General features: G+C 40.1%; 1 protein-coding gene across 7 annotated transcripts in view; it reads left to right on the top strand.

Annotated features, from left to right (window-relative positions):
• asap1b (ArfGAP with SH3 domain, ankyrin repeat and PH domain 1b) overlaps window positions 1–15,896 on the top strand; it is a 54,944-nt gene extending 39,048 nt beyond the window's left edge. For 2 of the 7 annotated variants that reach the window (XM_034861794.1, XM_034861793.1), the window contains 17 exons: window positions 44–92; window positions 1,759–1,925; window positions 4,236–4,369; window positions 4,627–4,718; window positions 4,808–4,994; window positions 6,726–6,811; window positions 7,581–7,696; window positions 7,788–7,855; window positions 8,526–8,633; window positions 9,342–9,570; window positions 10,859–10,927; window positions 11,598–11,759; window positions 13,592–13,670; window positions 13,829–13,893; window positions 13,970–14,520; window positions 15,459–15,581; window positions 15,722–15,896. In XM_034861794.1, coding sequence (XP_034717685.1) covers window positions 44–92; window positions 1,759–1,925; window positions 4,236–4,369; window positions 4,627–4,718; window positions 4,808–4,994; window positions 6,726–6,811; window positions 7,581–7,696; window positions 7,788–7,855; window positions 8,526–8,633; window positions 9,342–9,570; window positions 10,859–10,927; window positions 11,598–11,759; window positions 13,592–13,670; window positions 13,829–13,893; window positions 13,970–14,520; window positions 15,459–15,581; window positions 15,722–15,796 — 2,360 coding nt within the window. In that variant the 3' untranslated portion in view covers window positions 15,797–15,896. The remainder of the gene's footprint in view (window positions 1–43; window positions 93–1,758; window positions 1,926–4,235; window positions 4,370–4,626; window positions 4,719–4,807; window positions 4,995–6,725; window positions 6,812–7,580; window positions 7,697–7,787; window positions 7,856–8,525; window positions 8,634–9,341; window positions 9,571–10,858; window positions 10,928–11,597; window positions 11,760–13,591; window positions 13,671–13,828; window positions 13,894–13,969; window positions 14,521–15,458; window positions 15,582–15,721) is intronic. The other 5 variants (XM_034861796.1, XM_034861795.1, XM_034861799.1 and 2 more) reach the window with 3 other exon arrangements.
• Window positions 15,897–16,102: the final 206 nt, after the last annotated feature.

Raw genomic sequence — 16,102 nt, 5'->3', positions numbered from 1 at the left:
AAGAAATTTGCTTACTTAACATTATCGTTTCTGTATTCAACAGATAACCGGACATATCATTTCCAAGCTGAAGATGAACAAGAGTTTGTCATGTGAGTGCTTCAGAGTAACATTGTTCAGAAAACACACTAAAAAGAGCATTTATCACAATTTCTTAAGGTGTATAAGTTTACCCACTTCAGTATAAGCTCCTCATATCTTACGACCACTTTTACCTGAATCCAGTGAATGAGTTTGTGTGTGATTAGAAACGGTCACCTAATGTTTTTTATTAATTTACGGGTTAGTTAAGTGCTGCTCTCATACTTAAAGACAGGACGTTACAGAGAAACTGTGAGAGAGTGGGTGGCAGTGTGAGGATAGCAGTGAGATTTGTGGTCTTCAGTTATTCAGGTCGCTGTGATATCATACTGTTGTTTCTTACACAGTCACGCACATGCATGTCGGTAGGCAGGCACACACACATGCACACATATTGCTAGAATTTAAGTAATTCAACAAATGTTTTATTAAATCATGACACAGCCCTGTTTAAGCTTCATGTAGACTTTGTTTGTACATCAAAGTAATCGTGTTATGGTAGCTTTAGAAACACATGTCTGTCCTAAAGGGGTTGCTCTGTTCACCCAAATAAGTGTTTGAAAAAGTATATTTTAAGTTTGGTGAATTGAAATATCTAATAGCTAATATTAAAATTTCTCATTTTTATTATTTTTCCTCTTTCTTTAAATTCACAAGAATCAAAATTATGGACATAAACTGCTCAGAAACCCACTTAACTGTATGCCATCATACTAAATTCTGACTACACACTTAGTATTGTATAGTATTATCAGTTTATAAATTTGTGGCAATTTTCGGTTTGGGCTTGCAAGTTCTCACTCTGATGCCGTGCTATGGTTGAACACTCTGTATTTTCATGTACTTTTTATCCTTTGGTATCCATCTTGCTGCTCCTTACTGTCACGCATTTCCAACTGCAGCTGCAGCTGCAGCATCTTCATGTCGTTTTCCATTAAATATTTAATATTCCATATTCCAATCACGCTTCCCCTCAATTAGGCTGGGAGCATGTTATGCATATAATGCACAAAAAGGCTTTGGCTCAGCATCTGTACACATGCGCATCTTTGGATTATAATGTTTTTTTTGCGCTCGTGCGTGCGTGCAGTTGGTAGACAGATTGTGCGTTGTAGACAACTATGTTTGAAGACCACAGTGTTGTGTGTGGGGGTGCATGTGTCTGCCTTTTCACAGTAAATAAATCTGCAAGCACAAAAAGACTGTCGAGGAACTGAAACTAAAATGAGGACGTTTTGAGACTCCTAATTTAAAAAAGGGCCAACTCATGAAATAGAAATAAGAAAAGTTGAATTAATGTTACTGTTGTCATCTCAGTAGTTATAGAAATATGTTCTCTATACATCTTTTTGTACAGTTTAATGGGGGCCTATTAATGATATCAAGTAAATATAGGAGTTTATGGCGAAATCGAAATCTTACTCTTTCATTACTATAATTGAATTTCTTTTTAATTTTATTTATACATTTTCCAAAACATAAATGATTTGTTGACACTTTTCTAACATTTATAGACCAAACAATTAACTGAATTAATCATCTGATTAGGGCAGTTGCAGTTTTACTAACTTTATATGTCATGATGTTTTTATGACAACTGTGCTTAAAAAAAAAGCATAATAAAAAGAAAATCTTGTTTTTTTTACAACACCAGTAATGATGTGTTCCCTTGCACAGCTGGATCTCGGTACTAACCAACAGTAAAGAGGAGGCCTTGAATATGGCGTTTCGTGGCGAGCAGAGTAGCGGAGGCGAGGACGGTTTGGAGGATCTGACTAAGGCCATCATAGAAGACGTGCTGCGCATGCCAGGCAACGAAGTCTGCTGCGACTGCGGAGCTGCAGGTGTGTACTGCTGCTGTTTGTGTTTCCAGAGAGGCTACATATATACACATCCTCTCCCTGTTTCTGCTTAGTCAACCCTCACCTTGTCGCAGGAAAAGACAAACACCTTCACTACAGCATTTTCTGATTTCACCGTTGTCAAATGTTTTATTTAAAGCCACGCACCAATCTTGATTTCTTTGCAATGTCACAGCTGCTCTGAACTCTGTGTCCTTCAGCAGGATGGTAACTGAACAAGCTACAAATCCCCCTGCAGCCTTCAGCAAACGTGTGTGTGTGTGTGTGTGTGTGTGTGTGTGTGTGTGTGTGTGTGTGTGTGTGTGTGTGTGTGTGTGTGTGTGTGTGTGTGTGTGTGTGTGTGTGTGTGTGTGTGTGTGTGTGTGTGTGTGTGTGTGTGTGTGTGTGTGTGTGTGTGTGTGTGTGTGTGTGTGTGTGCACGCACGCTCGCACAAGAGTTGTTAGCATTCAGGACACATCCCAATCCTGATCCTCCCCCACGTTAGGAAGCAAAGACTCAGCACTTAGAAGTGGCATAGACACTCAGGCCCTCTGACACTTGACACACACACACACACACACAAACACACACACACACACACGCAGCAACTTACTTAGCGAAGACAAATGCTTTGAGGGTAAAAGAAAAAAATGTCTATGCTTTGAGAAACAACATCATTACGTCACATTGTTGCATAAGTCACACACTCTGTCGACCGCTGCAATCTGCAGAGAGGGGAGGTAATTTGTCAATTCTAGGATATGCCATGGTCTATACTCACGTTGCTGTGTCCGTTTGTATACCTAATTTCAGTATATAACACATTTTCCAGATGTGGGTTTAAGCTCTGCTTCCTGTTTGATTCATATTGTTTTTCTTTGTCAATTGGTCTGACAGCATTTCCCTTCCTCGGTGTAGAATTAACTTCACAGTTGAGAGGTCGTTGCAATGACTTTCAAAGGTCACCTCTTTGTTTCCTGTGGTCTGAGTAGAGAGAAGACAAGTCCATCTCATTTGACATTCTACCAGGATCTCCCTCTATTATGCACAGATTTGCAGCTTTAGCATTAAGTAGCTACAAAGGTCCCCGTGCAGCAGCTCATCGTGCCTAACATGCACTCTATGACCCATCCCCAGCTTGCATCTGTTTATTATGTTGTGAAAATGTGTGTGCGGGCCTGCCTTCTGCTTGTGTTTTGTGTATGACTCATTGGTTTTTGGGCTGCCTTCGACGTTTCCACCAGCGTCTGCCTGGTGTTCACTTGTCAGATCCATACAGAACAACATCCCCGGCCTCTCAGCATCAGCGAGCTCATAACCAACACAGCTGAGCTCTACGTTTTAAAGCTTGCTTAAATCTTTCAGATTGCATCAGAACATCAGGAAGTGACGTCGGTCAATAACAGCGCTTTAGGGGGTGCTACATCACAGCACACTCATGCCATTTTCTTGGCAGTATGTTAAGCAATAAGCTCTATCTCCCTCCTGCAGTACGATGTGACTGTTGTCACTGTTTGTGCCTATGACAGTCCTCTAGTGGTCTGAAATGTCTGTTGTTGATGTGTCAATAAAAGCAATACATTTAGTCAACATTTACTTCATATAAAAGCAAGTTTTGTTTGTAAAAATACACCTTTCTCATCAGCTGAAATTCAGTTTTTTCAGATCAAATAATCTTGTTATGATACAGGATTACATTAGAAGTATATGTACATTACACATAGGCAACCAGAAATTAATCCAGTTTTTGACCTGACGAGGATCCGACTGGGGTCAAAATGTTGTCTATTTAGTGAATTTGTGTTTTGGAGTATTTGGAGTTTAGAGTGTGTGGAGGTTAATTATTCATCAAAGACATACGATTACAAAATGGAGCTGCAGCAGAAATAAAGTGCCCTTTCCTGTTTGCTTGGATTCAAATCTGGCGTACAACTTGTATACTTCTCTGTCTATCAGGAGTTACACATTGTAAAAAAAAAACTAAATAGGTAATATCAGTAAGAGTAGTGCTGATTAACCTTTAACCGTTTTGTGTATTTTTTTAATTTCTTGACACTGAACACCAACCAAATTTAGAAAGTGTTGCGTCTCGTGTCATAGCACAGTTATAAAGGAGTTGTATCGCAGAAAATGTATAGAAAACTATCTTTAACCATTGGCGTCAGTAGTTTTCAAGCAAGAGTAATAGATTATGTCAAAGCTCAACATTATACAGGAATAAATCAAATGTAGGGACACTGACAAAACTATTTCTCTACTGACAGCTATGAAGAGCATTAATACACATTTTTTCATTATGTCTGTGTTTCTAGATCCTAAGTGGCTGTCCACAAACCTGGGGATCCTAACCTGCATCGAGTGCTCTGGCATCCACCGAGAGATGGGAGTCCACATCTCCCGCATCCAGTCCATGGAGCTCGACAAGCTGGGAACCTCAGAACTCTTGGTGAGTCAGGGAAATGCTCTACCAAGTAATAAATAGCTTTTTTTGAGGCAGCAGTCCACACCCTTTACTATTTTCATCTCAAGTGAAATATTAAAAGTAATGAAAGAGTAGTGGAAACAGAGCAGAAAGCAGAATTTGATTAGTAAAGCAGCAGAGATAAATACTGCTAGACACAATAGCAACAATTTCTGTCTCTGAGAAGTGAATGCGATTCTACTATTGTGATCTGATGTTCACTACTTCTTGTTCTCTCCCAGCTGGCCAAGAATGTAGGGAACAGTAGTTTCAATGAGATCATGGAGGGAAACCTCCCATCCCCTTCGCCAAAGCCCATTCCATTCAGTGACATGTAAGTACTCTCTGAACAAAAAACGCCTGAAAACTAGATTTGTTTAATAATATGCAAACAGCAGACTGAATTCTTCTTCTCCGCCACAGGACGGTGAGGAAGGAGTTCATCAACGCTAAGTATGTGGACCACAAGTATGCGAGGAAGACGTGCACGTCTGCGTCAGCTAAAATGATCGAGCTGTTTGAGGCGGTTCAGTCCAGGGATCTGCTGTCCCTCATCCAGGTCTATGCAGAGGGGGTTGAACTTATGGAGCCGATCCCAGAGGTTGGACCGGTGAGTCTATAAGTTTATCGCACAGAGATTAAATAGTCAATTTCACCTCTAGTATATCAACAGAACCTATTTACTCACTTTTTACTAGTGGTTTCTAGTCATGCAGATAATCTTGGTTTATGGTGGAACATTATCAGTCACTTGGATTTGTGATTCTGGCCACCTGATGAATGTAAGTCCAATATTCACTCTCTTGTAGCTCTGGTTTTGGTCTCCACCAACTGCTGAGGGAAATATATGGCTGAAGGAAGAGGTTTAACACGCTTCAACCGCCTCACACGGAATTGGCTAGCCTGTCCGGTGCTCTCAGAGTAGGGCAATCTTGTATCGGGAGAGACTTCAGAGAGTCTACTGGAGCACATGGAAATAAAATGGCTCTTTAGCTGCTAAATGCTCCACTATGCCTGTCTTCTGTTTGGTGCTGAGCAGGTAATGCACAATGAGTTTTTAAGAGTTTTTATCACTGAAAACAGCTGCCTGCTGTGGCTGAAAATAACGGTATGACAGCATTGAGAGTGAACCAAAACAGTAAAGTTACAGGCCGGACAGCTAAACAATGAAAACTGATGAGAGTGAGGTCTGTGGATAATCGTAACTAGTCTGCAAAATAATGCCCAAGATCCAGTGCTTCCAGCTTCTCAAATATGGATATTCTTTGGTTTTGTTGTATGTTGCCTGGAATCTTGGCTGCATGTCAACCTCCTCATACATGGTTACAGCATATTTTCATCACACCCCATGATCTGTCATATTGGACCAGAAATGTCCCTCCCAGAGCTCTACACACATCGCTGCAATGGTTCATCCTCACGTGAGGTTTACCGCCAGCTGGACCACCAATGCTGACACATTTCTACCAGTTGTAGAATTATTTGACAAATAAAACGTTTCTAATAATAAAGAGTCATCTGGATAACTTCACCAGCAGGTGGTGACATCCAGCAACCTCTATTACACTGTAGGACATTATCTCATTTGAGTTCATGTTTACTGAGATGACGACATCTTTTGTATGTGTCTGTTTTTCATTCTGTGGCTCAGCCTCTTTGTTTCCTTGCCTTTTACATCGCTGGTTCAGGCATTAATGAAAGTTAAATAACAAGTGGTGGATGGTGGGGATGCTATACCGTGAACAACACGGGTGATCAGACTTAATCTGACATAAATGGGTCAAGGTTCTATAACACATACAGGGTAGTTCTCTAATGAAAAATTAAGTGTACAATGCAGCAACAGAATAAAAGAGGATATCGTTTGGTGACAGAGGGAGTTGCTGCTGTCTGCGCTATCAAGTCTGACTCACCGTTATCTGATCTGCTGTTGTCAGTACATTTGAATGGCTGCTGACAACACAGTGACATCCCACTCCCCCTTCCAAACCCAGACATACAGGGATGTTTGGCTACATACATCCTTTACTCTTTCCTATGATTCCAAGATGCCACCAAATGTACAGAACATACATATATTACTTACTCCGACATATTTAATCATTTATGCTGCATTTTAAAGAAATTACATGTCGATCTAGTTTAAATCCATAGAGACAGATTAAATTGCTCGCAAAAATGTACAAATATCAGCTTTATGCTTGCTGAAATATTATTTTTAGGAGCCATTTTGTTGACTGCAGCTTGTTTAAATGCTGAAAGAGACACAGAGAGAATACAGAATGGGTGCTGCCCAAGATTGTCTCACTGTGTCTTTGCTGTGTTTGATGGCCCCCTGCAGGAATCCGGAGAGACAGCACTGCACTACTCTGTACGGACTGCTGACCAGACCTCACTGCACTTAGTGGACTTCCTTGTGCAGAACAGGTACATTTTTAAGAGTTTTTATCACCAAATGCCAGGATAAAATTGCATTGCAAGTACTGGTTTCTGCTTTTCATGTTAAAAGGCTGTCAAAATGTCTTTAAACACATAATCAGTTTAGAGATAAATTATGTAGTAAGAATGCAGTATCAAATGTAATTTGTCAGTCTGCTGTGAGTCTTTCTTGTTCTTAATTCGTGCTTCAGTCTGTATTAAAGCAGTGTAAGTACAGAAGAAAGCTTAGCGCTGCACAGCTCGGCTCAGATTCCCACAAGGCAAACAGAAATGGGTCAAGCAATTGTCCCTGCCTTAATTTATTCCTCTCTTTTCAATTGTTTACCCACCACTGCTTCAACTGCACACACAAGACGTGGAACCCTCTCATTAATTAATAGCCCTTATTATTTAAGAAATTTCTTTTACCTTTACTGAGAGCTACGAGAGATCTAAAAGGGTTTATTTACCTGCTTTAACGGTGTAGCGTGAAGTTGGTTTTGCACAGCTAATAGAATTCCATGTTAGTCTTGTGTTCTTTTATGACTGACTTCAAATACTCACCTCAGACTATTAAGGGAAAAGACGGTGTTGAAAAGTCTGGTTATCTCTAATGCCTAATCACAAAATCTTGGGTAGTAACACATTAACCTAGAGATGCAGGACTGTGGAAAACACCCTCTGGCTTGTAACCTGTGTGCTGACTGTGTGTGTGTGTGTGTGTGTGTGTGTGTGTGCTTGTGTGTGTGTGTGTGTGTGTGTGTGTGCGCGCTCCCAGCGGCAACCTGGATAAGCAGACGGAGTGGGGGAACACCGCCCTGCATTACTGCAGCATGTACGAAAAACCTGAGTGCCTCAAGTTACTCCTGAGGGGAAAGCCGGCTACTGATATCAGTGAGTCACACTGAGGTTCATCTCGTTAATGTCATCTCTTCACATGTATTATCAGAATCTTAACTGTTGATTATGCCTCCTCTTCCTTCAGCCAATCAGAACGGAGAGACAGCGCTGGATGTTGCCAGGCGACTGAAGAACACTCAGTGTGAGGAGGCAGTAAGTACAAGAGCGCCCAGCTGGTGATTTTGGACATCACAGTGGATTTTAATGTTCTACAAAGCATTACAAAATCATACCAAAAGAGACAAATGAAAGAAAAGGTTGTGGGGGATGGATTGTGGTCGATTTAAAGATGTTATTACAAAGGTTACTTAGAACACTAGATGGCAGTCAATGGTCTGTCTCCAGCCTCAAGCAACAGTGACAGCAGAGTGGAAATAATTGTCTGTGTTCATTATTAACATGAATATGACCGTGCAGACAAACAAAGCAATTTTACATGCAGTGTAAAATCTTTAATTAATAAATGTCTTAGCAAATGTAACACCTGAGTAAAAGCTATGTATACTGGGTAACTGCTCATACCCAGAAATGAATGATGGTGAATGGTCTGTGGTTTTGCATGATTAACTCTACTACGTATTACAACTGACTATGACTTATAGTGCTACTGGAACCTATTACATTTGTTGTCTTTTTATTGTTTATTTGTTTTTTTACAGAGATTTACATTGGCAGTCAATTTTTATGTCAGGTCTTTATGTTATTGCTGCTTTCCATTTGATTGATAATGGATAATACTTTGTGATAGTAGCTATTTTCACTCGTGTTACTGATGAATATGTGTTTGTGTGTGTGTGTGTGTGTGTATGTGTGTGTGTGTCAGCTTGTGCAGGCTGCAGAGGGGAAGTTCAATCCTCACATTCACGTGGAGTATGAGTGGAGCCTCAGACTGGAGGAGATGGATGAGAGCGATGACGACCTCGACGATAAGGTTCGAGAACAGCATCAAATGCATTAGTTAGAGCTTGAATTGAATCAGGTTGCTTGAAATGTGCTTACATTGTAACAACAACTATTATCATTATCCTCCCCAACATTATGCTTTATTACTAATTTGTAGGGTTGACTGTAGAATTTTGCTGCACTCCAGTTCTGAAAATAATTTCATTCTTTCTTTCTTTCTTTTTTGCCACTTGGTTAAAAAAATCTTTTTGTTTGTATGTTTGTTTGGTTTCCATGGAAACAAAGAATAATATGGAAAGTAGCCAATGAAGATGGCGTGTTAAGATGATTCCAGCAACGCTAAAATGCACTGTAGATACTGTAGATTTCGAACAATTACAAACAAACAAATCAACAAATCTGGCTGTGATGTCATGTGATGCCATAGACAGAAATGAATGGTAAAGGCGTTTGTACCGATATCCATTTATTGTACTTACAGAAGCACATAAACAATACACTAAATCTTTGCTTATTGTTTTAACACACAGTTATATGGAGTCAAGGTTAAGATTTATTATAACAGTCTGGCATTTTGGGGAAAAACGTGATTTAACGTGATTAAATATCAGCAGAGTCTATGAAAAGGATATTGATCGCCTTATTTAAGTTGACTGAGTACATTTCCTAAAATGTCATACCATTTTTTTTTTTAAAGCATCTGCATGTCATCTGCCTGTCTCGTGTCCCTCTGCAGCCCAGTCCCATCAAGAAGGACCGCTCCCCGAGGCCTCAGAGCTTCTGCCACTCCTCCAGCCTCTCCCCCCACGACAAGCTCTCTCTGCCGGGCTTCATCAGCCAAAGGGACAAACAGCAGCGTCTGTCCTACAGCGCCTTCACCAACCAGATGTACAGCGCCTCCACCGACCTCACTTCCTCCCCCGTGGCCGACGGGCCGCCGCTGCCACCTAGGAACCAGGGCAAAGGTCAGACCTGCCTGCTCCAAGTGCTTTCAAATCATATTTGAAAAACATCCACAGTTTTATTTTAACTTATGAGCGTAACAGTCAGTAAACTCAGGGGATTGTGTTCTGCTAATATCTCTCTTACAAATGTCATCCTGTAATGCAAATGGACGTCTATATGCTCTATTGTCTCTGATTACTGTAGAGGGAAGATAGTCTTTGAAACTGTACTTTATTATGCCTGTTAATGTTTGATTATATTCAGGAGAGGATTAGGTGCAGTGGAATGCTTCGCAATTACTTTAATGGAAAGTTTTCAGTCAGTCAGTCTGTCCAAACACACATACACACATATATATACTTACACACATCCTGCAGTGGAATGCAGTTTGTCAACACACAAATCAGAGGGCGGGATGCAGGTGTCATTAAGATTGCTTACACAGCAAACCTTAACGAAAACATGGCTGCAGGAGAGGGCAGGGTGGCAATGGTTAGTCGGGGCTGTAAAAGGGAAGCTGAATACTCACTTCATCATTTTCCTTAACACATTATACACACGGTGCAGTGTGGGCGTGCTGTCTGTGCAGTGTGAAAATTTAAGATAACACTACTCCTTCTGTGGAGGGGTTTAAAACACTAACGTTCACAGCTTTAGTACACTTTTGAAAACATTGCATAAGCTTACACTTCTAAACATCCATCTCAACAGGTCATTTTATTCCATTATTGAGCATTTAAATCTTATCTTTCTTAAAGCAGGAGGTGTGAAATTTCACCTTTTTCCAGTTGTTTCAATTGACCCTTAGTTACTGTTGCTACATCTATCAATCTGTTTGTTCCAACGCATGTGCAGTTCATTTTGATAATGGGCAGATTCACTATAGAAAATTGTAGCGATTTTGTCAACAATAAATCGGTCTTTGCTTTCACACAGAAGTGAACAAAGGTTGGCTTCGAGTTTCTAGCTGGCGAACGTTGATTTTGTTGGCTGAAATGACAACTGTTGCTGGCAGATTTTATCAGCAGTAGTCAACTAATCAACACGAACTCCGGCTTCAGCTGTTCAATGTTTTTATCTGTAAAATAGTGTTAAATATTCAAACGATAGATACAAAGTTGGAAAATGATAAATGACTTCGCACCATTTTTCCCCTTCTTTTCTTTGCTTGCCACTGATAAGATATCATCTTGTTATTTTACAGTGTGTGGGAGCTGTTCTTTTTAAGACTGACATACTGTAGATTCTCTCCCACACTCCTCATCTCGCTCTCTTTTCTTTCTCTTTTTTGTTTCTCTATTCTTTCAGCTCCTCACTTGGCATTCCTTGGCTCTCATTCGCACTACGCCACACTGGCTGGCACTCGACCATACATCAGTGAATATCTTGATTTTATGTTCTCCCCTTTACTCGGCTGTGTGCCCCATATATACTTATCTCTCAGTTGTTTCCTCCTTTACAGCTCAGATTCACAGGGTGGTGGTGTTTATTTAAGTAAACAATGGGACCATGTAGGCAAGCTGAGTCTCCAGTTCATTACTTTTTGCCTACATGATTTTTTATCTTGCTGGAATCATTTCTCACCATCCTTGAGCTGTAAACCCTTAACCACAGCTGATTCCTCTCTGGCTGAGCTCTCTGTTAGCAGCTTTCACCCTACTTCTGTCTATATAAATGACCAGTGAGTTCTTTGGAGTCCCATTAGACACAAACCGGCATATTCATAAACAGGTTCACCGAGTAGAGACACCAAACATGCCCACACCCCAAATCATAAGGTCTCTGTTCATTATTTTGCATTCCGTCCAGACATTTAATGTTATATATCTGTCCAGACAGTGTTGTTTTACTTGCATTAATGTGTCTCCTCGATATTTGTTTGTAAAAGCGTATCCCTGACGAAAACCTTTTCCGTATTTTCAGCTCCTCCTCTCTTCTCCATGTTTCATCATTCTCTCCTTTACCTTCTCTGGGTTTTGGGGGTTAACAGAATGTTTTTTTTGGGGGGGCCTCATCACCTTATGTGTTTTATGTATCGCTCCTCCAGCTCCTCCCCCATCTGGCCCTTCCTCTACACTCACACCAGGAGGCAGCTCCACCCTGTCCAAGAAGAGACCTCCGCCCCCGCCTCCTGGACACAAACGCACCCTGTCTGACCCACCCAGCCCGCTCTCTCACAGTCCACACAGTAAAGGGGGCTTGACTGGGGGTGAGACACAAGCACACGTCTAATTTATCATTAGGGCTGGTTTCAACCAGGCATGGCTTCAGGCTGAAGCTCGGGTATTACCACCGTGGGATTATAATTTTTTTTTTTTCAATTCAGACTATTTTATTAAATAGAGATTAAAATAAGATTTCTTAAGGGTTTACGAGTTTTTAATTTAGAGTCGTACAGCCTAGTGGAGTTTTTTATGTCTGTGCAGTTTTAAGGTATGTTGAATGGTAGTCTAATTAATCTGGTATTTTTAAATCATTTACTATATCATTTATCATTAATCATTAAGTCAAAAAGAAAATATTTTACATTTATCTGAAGTCCAATGTGACAATTCTTAAGAAATTTTTAGGAAATTATTCAGTTTACCATCACATAACATATAAGCAAAGCAGCAAATCCTCACACTTGGAAAGATAAAACTAGAGAATGATGGGCTGTTAATTCATTATCAAAATAGTTGCTATTTAATTTTCTGTCCGTCAGCCCTAAGTACATGTAGAGGCAAAGAGCAGCTCCTATCAAATTTCTAATTAACCTCCGAAGACTGATGGTAGTTTTAACTAAACTACACATGGCAATGTAGTCATCTTTAAAACGTGTTTTCACTATTAATAAAGAACTTAGTTGATATATTACATCCAACGTCCACTCCACTTGTTATTTATTGAAACAATTCCAAAATACACAGCTTTGGTAGATTAATGCCAACAACAGTTAAAAAAGAAAAGAAAAAAGCAGCTGCATACAATTGCCATAATTTTATTAATAAAAGATGTTTTTCAAGGGGGTTTTCCCCTTGTTTTCAAGTGTTAAACCCTAAGCTTGTCATTGTTAAAAAAGTTCCTATACCAATTCCAATACAGTGACTTCAATACCAATTTCCTGATTGATACTTTTCTCAATACCAATTTTATAAAATCCATTTTAAGAAAAAAAACATACAAGAATACACATTACAACACCATTTTTAAAATTTATTTTTCAGCTGTTACTTCGTGAGCCCTGTCTCTGCGTAACGGAGAGCTTTTCCTGTGTGTCTCTACAACCTGTAACGTTAGACGCCAATCACAAGCATTATTAGATCTTGGTAGGCGCATGCTGCATGCCTATTGGCTGGGATGTACTCCTTAGGTATTGAACTTTGGTATTGAATGACTAGGCCTTATCAGATATTTGATACTAAGGAGGCAATTCGGTCGGTGCCTACAAAGTATTCCATTTTGTACCCAAACCTAATGTGATGGATGGTTTAAATAGGAAGGATTCCACTGTTAATGACTAATGAGCATTCACAACAACTGAACTATTTATCCATTCAACATACTCTCAAACTGCACAAAGAGATTGTCATGAGTTTGACTCACTTCAAGTTAGTTAGAAAAACAGTCAAATATCTCAGAAATGAAATCATCAGTTTGTTTCAACTACATTGACAAGAAACGTTATCTTTTAACCAACACTTGGAAACACAAGAAGACAAACACCTCAGTCATCTTACCTTCAATCTTGTGTCTCTTATGTGTACCATGGGGATGTTTATACTGTTTCATTTTTTATCATTTATCCTCTGTGGTTTTTTGTGCATTCTTTGTCACCCATACAGTAACACCCAACCACTAATTAAATGATGGCACTTTATTGCACAACCTCCAAACAACACAGGCTCATGGAAAGCTCAGCCAGATGACGCCTCCCTCATTATTTTCTTTAACCATCACAGCATGTTAATTTATTTCCACATTTATATGAAATGAATCTCTCCGTTGGTGCCCTGTTATGGTGATGAATAATCTGTGTCGTCATCAATCTCAATGTTTTAGGAAGTGACTCCACCCCTCCTCCTGTCAGCAAGATGTCTCCTGTTTCTAACAAGTTTGAAGGAATTCCTCAACAGCAAAGGTACCAAAACGAAAGAAACCCAGGTTGAAATATGCAGCTTAATGGGCCAAAAATGTATTGCATAACTTGCTATGATAAAATGTTTTGGAACTGATGTGGTACAAGCATCTTCTTAGATTTTGTTTTTTATGTAACTTCATTTGAAAATATTTTCCCAGCACTACTTCAAGCAACACAAAGTCTACACTTGGTCCAAGGGTTCTTCCCAAACTACCTCAGAAAGGTACAGTCTTTGTCTAGTTTTCATGTTGATGCAGTTTGTTGAATTGAAATAAGTAACAGTATGCTTCTTTCTCCAGTGGCATTGCGAAAGATTGACACCATACACCCATCTATGGATAAACCCAGCCATCCTCCAGAGGTCTTCCAGAAGTCCCCACCGGCCACCGACACCCCACAGAAGGCTCCTCTGGCAGACAGGCCTCAGCTGGGAGACCTGCCCCCCAAACCACAGCTGTGTGAACTTCCTCCTAAACCTGGAGAACTTCCTCCGAAGCCACAGCTGTCTGACCTCCCCCCTAAACCTCAGCTGGGAGACCTCCCACCTAAACCCCAGCTCAAAGACCTGCCTCCCAAGCCTCATCTCGCAGACATCCCCCCAAAACCTGGAACAGCTGAGCCCACTCCCCGGCCGCCTCCCGGAGAGACAGTGCAAAGGCCTCAAACGCAACCTCCACCTCCACCTCAGCCTCAACCGCAGCCTCAGCCGCAGCCTCAGCCTCAAGACTCACCGTCACCTAATCAGCAAGCAAATATAGGGACCCCCACCCAACAAGCTGCTGAAGACACCAATGGGACCTCAACAGGGACTGCGGAGACACCAGTACCCCTCCCAAGGAAGATCAACACGGTATAAATATGCTTCTGTCTCTTCTTGGCTATTGAGCTACTACTTTTTTAGCAAATAAGCTTGCTTTTATAGAGTGCATTTCACCCACTGATGTCAGGTTATTTTATTAGTGTGCACTATAAGTAAATATAGATTAGAGCCTGACCAATTCTAAATGATGTTAGGTTGATACTGATAATGATACTTGAAAAGGTTTTAAAAATTAAATTACAATACACCGACCAATATTCTCTTTTCCTTTGTTTTTTGACAAACAGATATGCTTGATTTAAATTTGCTTAAATTTGCTTTTTTTTTTTAAAGAAATGTGACTACCAAGGAATGAACTAAACAGAACATGTATGATATAAGATTTTGTAGTTCTGTATACTTTCCGCTAATACTGATATTCAGTCTACTGTAGATCTTCTATAAATGTAATACATGTGATAAGTTAGGCTATTTTAGGCATTTGTATTGCTTAGTAGCTGTTCTACATTCAGTTTAAAGTTTTAACTTCTTCGTCATTCTTTGTCTTTAAGCACTTAACATTTTATATTGGATTTTTTTATGTTGATGTTCTGGTGGGCTCTTCTACTGCTAGCAGTTATTTTTAAAGCTTCACGTTGCAAATTTAGTTGTTTCCAAATTATATTTTCCTAATTTTCTCACTTAAAATAGACCAAAGGCTGTTTTCTGGTCAATTACTGTTATTGATAGTGGCTACGGTACTTACATATGAATATGACAAAAAATAAAATGAACTGAACTGGCCCTCCATTTTGATTTTACAGGTATCTTCTGTCATTTCTGAACCTGGTGGTCACATAGGGAACACACTTGGCTTTTATGTCATTTTATTGCATTTCTGTTGCACTTTTTTTTTGGACAGCTATGGTTACTAAGCTAAATAGAAGTTAACTCAGAGAAGATAATAGTTTTTTTATTTGTATGTCCAGGGGAAAAGCAAAACCCGTCGGGTGAAGACTATCTATGACTGCCAGGCTGACAATGATGACGAACTGACTTTTGCTGAAGGAGAGGTGATTATAGTTACAGGAGAAGAGGACCAGGAGTGGTGGGTGAGTGCAGCTTGAACACTACACTTTGTTCTTTCACTTTTTGTCATTTCTAGAACTTCTGTGTACCATCTCAAGGGCACATAACAAACACTGAATTCCACTTTAATCTATTTTTTTACGTGTTCTCATTATATCACCAGATCGGGCACATTGAAGGAGATCCAGAAAGAAAAGGGGTGTTCCCCATGTCTTTTGTGCACATCCTGAGTGACTGACAGCCATCGAGACTTGCACTACGTCTCTCCCTAAATTGGGAGGTCCTGTAAATAGCTATTATAATACCTCTTGTCAAACGACAAGTGTCCTGAAGAAGAAAAAAGCAACGAAGAAGAAACCCAAGAAGGCTCATCTAAGCCATGGATGTCTCATCCATGCTGTACAAAGAATGTGTGTATTCTTCCTTTACCAGTATTATCTTAACCCTATAGCATGGCTGTGACAAAGCCACTCTCAGAACCCTAGCACTTACCTAAAGTCTATGTTTATGCTGTTACTGTGTGTGTGTGTGTGTGTGTGTGTGT

The sequence above is a fragment of the Etheostoma cragini genome, chromosome 22 (genome assembly GCF_013103735.1).
Source record: "Etheostoma cragini isolate CJK2018 chromosome 22, CSU_Ecrag_1.0, whole genome shotgun sequence".
Taxonomy (NCBI): Eukaryota; Metazoa; Chordata; class Actinopteri; order Perciformes; family Percidae; genus Etheostoma; species Etheostoma cragini.
This window is presented reverse-complemented; position numbering and strand designations above follow the sequence as displayed.